This window comes from Alosa alosa, chromosome 7 (genome assembly GCF_017589495.1).
Source record: "Alosa alosa isolate M-15738 ecotype Scorff River chromosome 7, AALO_Geno_1.1, whole genome shotgun sequence".
NCBI lineage: Eukaryota > Metazoa > Chordata > Actinopteri > Clupeiformes > Clupeidae > Alosa > Alosa alosa.
This window is the reverse complement of record NC_063195.1, coordinates 17,077,101-17,082,100: the sequence shown is the minus strand read 5'-3', so window position 1 is coordinate 17,082,100 and position 5,000 is coordinate 17,077,101. Positions and strand designations below refer to the sequence as shown.

The 5,000-nt window shown below is 38.7% G+C and overlaps 1 protein-coding gene across 2 annotated transcripts in view; it reads right to left on the bottom strand.

Moving 5' to 3' along the window:
- LOC125298630 (proto-oncogene vav-like) overlaps positions 1-5,000 on the bottom strand; it is a 31,649-nt gene that overhangs the window by 19,804 nt on the left and 6,845 nt on the right. For both annotated transcript variants that reach the window (XM_048249446.1, XM_048249444.1), the window contains exon 5: positions 1,694-1,759. In XM_048249446.1, the coding sequence (XP_048105403.1) occupies positions 1,694-1,759 (66 nt within the window). The remainder of the gene's footprint in view (positions 1-1,693; positions 1,760-5,000) is intronic.

Below are 5,000 nucleotides of genomic sequence, written 5' to 3'. Positions count from 1 at the left end.
AGAGAGAGAAAGAGAGGGGGTGGGGGGTTAAAACTCATACAGTAGCACAAAAAATCACTGGGTTACAGTATGATTTCCAAACCAAAACTTCAGTCACAACAGAGGGAGAGCGAGAGAGAGAGAGAGAGAGAGAGAGAGAGAGAGAGAGAGAGAGAGAGAGAGAGAGAGAGAGAGAGAGAGAGAGAGAGAGAGAGAGAGATGTCATGTCATGGAAAGAAATCCAGCCTTGGTACAAATACAATCGAGAAAGCAAAACATCAAACATTACACATACCTCAAGTTGGTTGTGAATGACTTGAGCTGAATTAGCCCAATATCCATTATGCATTAATGGGCAGAAAGAGCCATTATATTGCTTAAACATCTCAAAACTAGCGGCCCCAAATCTTTTATCTCTAATAATTGCAATGCCCTGAAAATCCAAGAGATGAGATGACCTAGTCATGAGGCTCACACAAACTAATACAACTAATGAGAGTAGCCCAGGTAACTCAACTACAGTTTTTCTCAGTTGCTTTGGCGCATTTCACAGATCAGATGTGTAATTCTCAAAAAAATACTCTGTATCATCTCATCACTTGTGCACGTCATTGCAGCAGTTTCTCCCCATCTTGAACACATAGCAATGCTTTAGTACGTCCATGCAACTGATTTTGTACAAATATCTGCTGTTTTTTTTTTTTTTTTTTTTTTTTCAGTTGCTAATGTCATGTTGGCCAAAATGCACTATACTGGTTTCCTGCTGAATAGTCCTATCCTATAAAACAAATTGGCCTTATTTCATCACCTGTGTGTTGAACTAGCTGTCATAACTAATTGTCATAGTCTGTCTAGCATATATCAATATTGACCTGACAGACAGACGGAACGTCAGAATGTATAGAAAGATGCACAGCGGTGCACAGCTCTAGCCAAAGGATGTTTTACTGTATATTGGTCATTTTCTTTTCATTGGCACAAAAGCCTTTGTTTTCTTTATACTGTCACAATGTTTGTCAACATATCCACTCTCTTACAATCAACCCCCTCTACACACAGTAATGTATGACTTTGTAATAAATACTTACAGATTAAACTGGCATATTGACAACAAGACAAAACAGTTTGACTATCTTGACATAAACAATGGTATCAGGACTATTTGCAATAAATAGATAGCTAGATAGACATAGATAGATAGATAGATAGATAGATAGATAGATAGATAGATAGATAGATAGATAGACAGAGAGGTAGAGAGGTAGATAGATAGCTACATAAATAAATAGCTATATAGACATAGATAGATAGCTAGACAGATATATGTCTAGATAGACATAGATATATATAGATAGATAGATAGATAGATAGATAGATAGATAGATAGATAGATAGATAGATAGATAGATAGATAGATAGATAGATAGATAGGATAGAGAGGTAGATAGATAGCTACATAAATAAATAGCTATATAGACATAGATAGATAGCTAGACAGATATATGTCTAGATAGACATAGATATATATAGATAGATAGATAGATAGATAGATAGATAGATAGATAGATAGCTAGATAGATAGATAGATAGATAGATAGATAGATAGATAGATAGGATAGAGAGGTAGGTGAAAGAAAGGAAATAAAGAGATGGAGAAGGAGGTGAAATGTTAAAGTCCTCTGTATTCCGCATGGCATTAAAATCTTCAACTCACTCGATCTGATCTGACAGGCCACTGTAGATATCGTCATCACCAACACAGTCTTCATCAGGGAATGGCCTAAAGAGAGAGAAGGATAGAGAGAGAGAGAGAGAGAGAGAGAGAGAGAGAGAGAGAGAAAAGAGGGAGAAAGAGAGAAAGAGAAAGGGAGAGAGAGAGAGAGAGAGAGAGTCCTCAGAACAACAAGTGTCCATATAGATGATACGAGTGATATATCAAGCATTTACATAATATAGATTTGTGTGTGTGTGTGTGTGAGAGAGAGAGAGCGAGAGAGTGAGCGAGAGAGTGAGAGAGTGTCACTGTCTCAGATGGCGTATTTCTGTCTGTACATTAACAGTTTATCTCAATTGCTTTGACCGGCTTAAAAAAAAACTGATACCCACTTGGTCTTCATGAACACCTTTGCACAGCAGAAGTCATCTCTTGCAAATGTGTTCACACATTTGCATTGGGTTCACACATTTCTCGTACCCTTTTGCAAAACAGTTACAGTTTGAAACTCCTTTGCACAATTCTTTAATCAGCAATCATTCATTATCCATAAGAGATGCCATGTCTGTTCTGTGTTGCTTTGGTTTTGGTGAAGAAAACAGTGCAAAATGTGTTTACTGTAGGTCTATTTTGATGAAAAATGACAAGATCAATGAAATTTGTCTTGCCTACGTGCTTACTGTAGGTTGTACATGTCAAGGACAGTTGCATCTTGGGAGGAATGAATACAATAATTTTTTATTCAGTCCATTTTATCTCAGTTGTTCACAGTTTTTTTCTGATACCATTAAAAAGAAATGGAAAAGACATAGCAAAAATGCTCATTTAGAGAACAATATTTAGCATTTTGTTGTCCAATGATTTCACAACAGGATGTGTTGTTTGAAAGCAAAATTAGTTTTTTTCTGCATGTTTTAAGTGTTTTGAGAGAGTAACAGCCTTTTGCAAGCAAAATGTGTTATTTTGGCCAGAGTGCTTTTGTTCAGACATGGATGTTAACTGTTTTGAAAACGTGATGTCAAAGTTGACACAAGCATCAAAGCGATCGAGAAAAACTGTAATGCAGTGTCCTGTGTGCACTTTATGCTTACTCACGTAGTGCGTACATTTTAACAAAATAATGTCATCTTACAGTTTGTCTTGATACCTTTGATGCAGCAGTCAACTCAAACTCCACATTTTCAAAACAGTTAACACACAGGCCGAAACAGTGGCACTCATAGTCAAAATGACACATTTTGCCTGCAAAAGACTCTAAAACTCTCAAAAAAACACACAGCAAGAGCAGATTTTGCAATCAAAGAACACAACTTGTAGTCAATTCACATATTCACTTTCAATCAATCATTACACACTGCCCAACAAAATGCAAAACACCATTCTCAAAATGAGGAGTTTCAGCCTTCATTTTTGCTATGTCTGTGTCATTTCTTCTCATTTTTCTGATATCAGAAAAACTATGGAAAGACAAAATGTATTGAGTTAAAATGAACTGTATTCAATCCTCCCAAGCGTGACGACCCCCCTGCTGTCTATGTAGAGGCCCATGCATAAACTAGGGTTGTTAATTAACTGGCTGCACCTGGAGTGTTTGTGGTCTATAAGCCTGAAGATCAGCCTCACTGGGGGGGACTTTCTCTGACATTCTGACTCTTGCACTCCCACACATCGAGCATTTCATGTTTGCTGCCCACACGAGCCTGGGCCGTAACACCAAGATGTAACTACCATTGACCTACAGCAAGCACCTGGACAAGACACATTTCATACACTGAACTACAGTTGTACAACTTGTTATTTTTCATTGAAATAGACCTACAGTAAACACCTGGACTTGTCAGCTTTTGTACTGTTTTCTTCACCAAATAGGCAATACAGTGCCTTAGATTCATACTTAAATAAATTTAGTAAAGTAAAATGAATTAAATAGCAACACAGAACAGACATAGTATTTCTTATGGATAATGAATGATTGCTGATTGAAGAATTGTGCAAAGTAGATTCACACATTGACATTACAAGTTCATAAGTTTGCAAGAAATATCTATTAACTGTGGATAAATGTTTTCCATTTGTTACACACAGTTAATCCAATTGAGTTTGGAGTCTTTGTATGAGAACTGTGTTAAATGTTTAGAAAAAGGATGTGAATGTGGATGAGTTAAGCCAATGAAAATGTGTTAAATCATTTGCAAGAGATACTTCTGCTAAGAAGGTGAAGCTCACGGTCAAGTGGATCCCAGTTTCATTAAGTGCTTCAAAGCAATCGAGAAAAACTGTCTATCGACCACCAACGCTGTACACTTAATAACAATTGCAACATGTAAATATAACCTTATTGATGTACTCTATCTATACGACAGTGAGTGACATAGAGTTTGAAAATGCCCCCTCCCCTTCCGCTATGTAGCCAAGTTGGCGTCCGTTGAGGGCAAAAAAGTTTTGAGTGCACCATCCGGGAATTAGCAATGCACTTCATGTCGTCTGAATTTTCAGTGTGAACGCACTCATGCACTCAAATTAGGCATTGTAAGCACAGAAGTACGCCATGTGAGACACAGTTTGTGTGTCTCTTTGTGTGTGCATACTTGTGTGTGTGTGTGTGTATATGAGTGTGTGTAGGTGTGTGTGTGTGTGTGTGTGTGTGTGCGTGTACATGTGTGTGCGTGTACACGTGTGTGTGTGTGTGTGTGCGTGTACATGTGTGTGCGTGTACGTGTATGTGTGTGTGTGTGTACACGTGGTGTGTGTGTGTGTGCGTTATGCGGTACATGTGTGCTATGGTGCATGCGGTATGTGTGTGTGCGTGTGCGTGTGTGTGTGTGTGTGTGTGTGTGTGTGTGTGTGTGTGTACATGTGTGTGTTTGTGTCCGGCATTCACTGTCACCACATCCATCCTCAACCACACACACGTTTTTTTTTTCTGCTCAACTCTGAACACATAACGGCACATATAACGACACGCTCTCAACACATAACGGCACATATAACGACACGCTCTCAACACATAACGGCACATATAACGACACGCTCTCAACACACGACGACATTAAAAACATGTTTTCGCTCACACCATTCTGTGCGATTCTGGATGAAATATATAACTATGCCATGTAGCCGAGAAGTATAAAATGTGCGCAGAAATCTCATGGGGTTTCCCTTTATACCCTCAGTGGGTTTCCCCCAGCATGCGACCTTTCAGATCAGCCCCCTCTTTAGTCCACAGATGGGGACTAGGTGGATGGGGAGGTAGGGAGGGGAATAGGACAAGTGATATGGAGGCCTGATTTTGTTTCATAATGTTAAT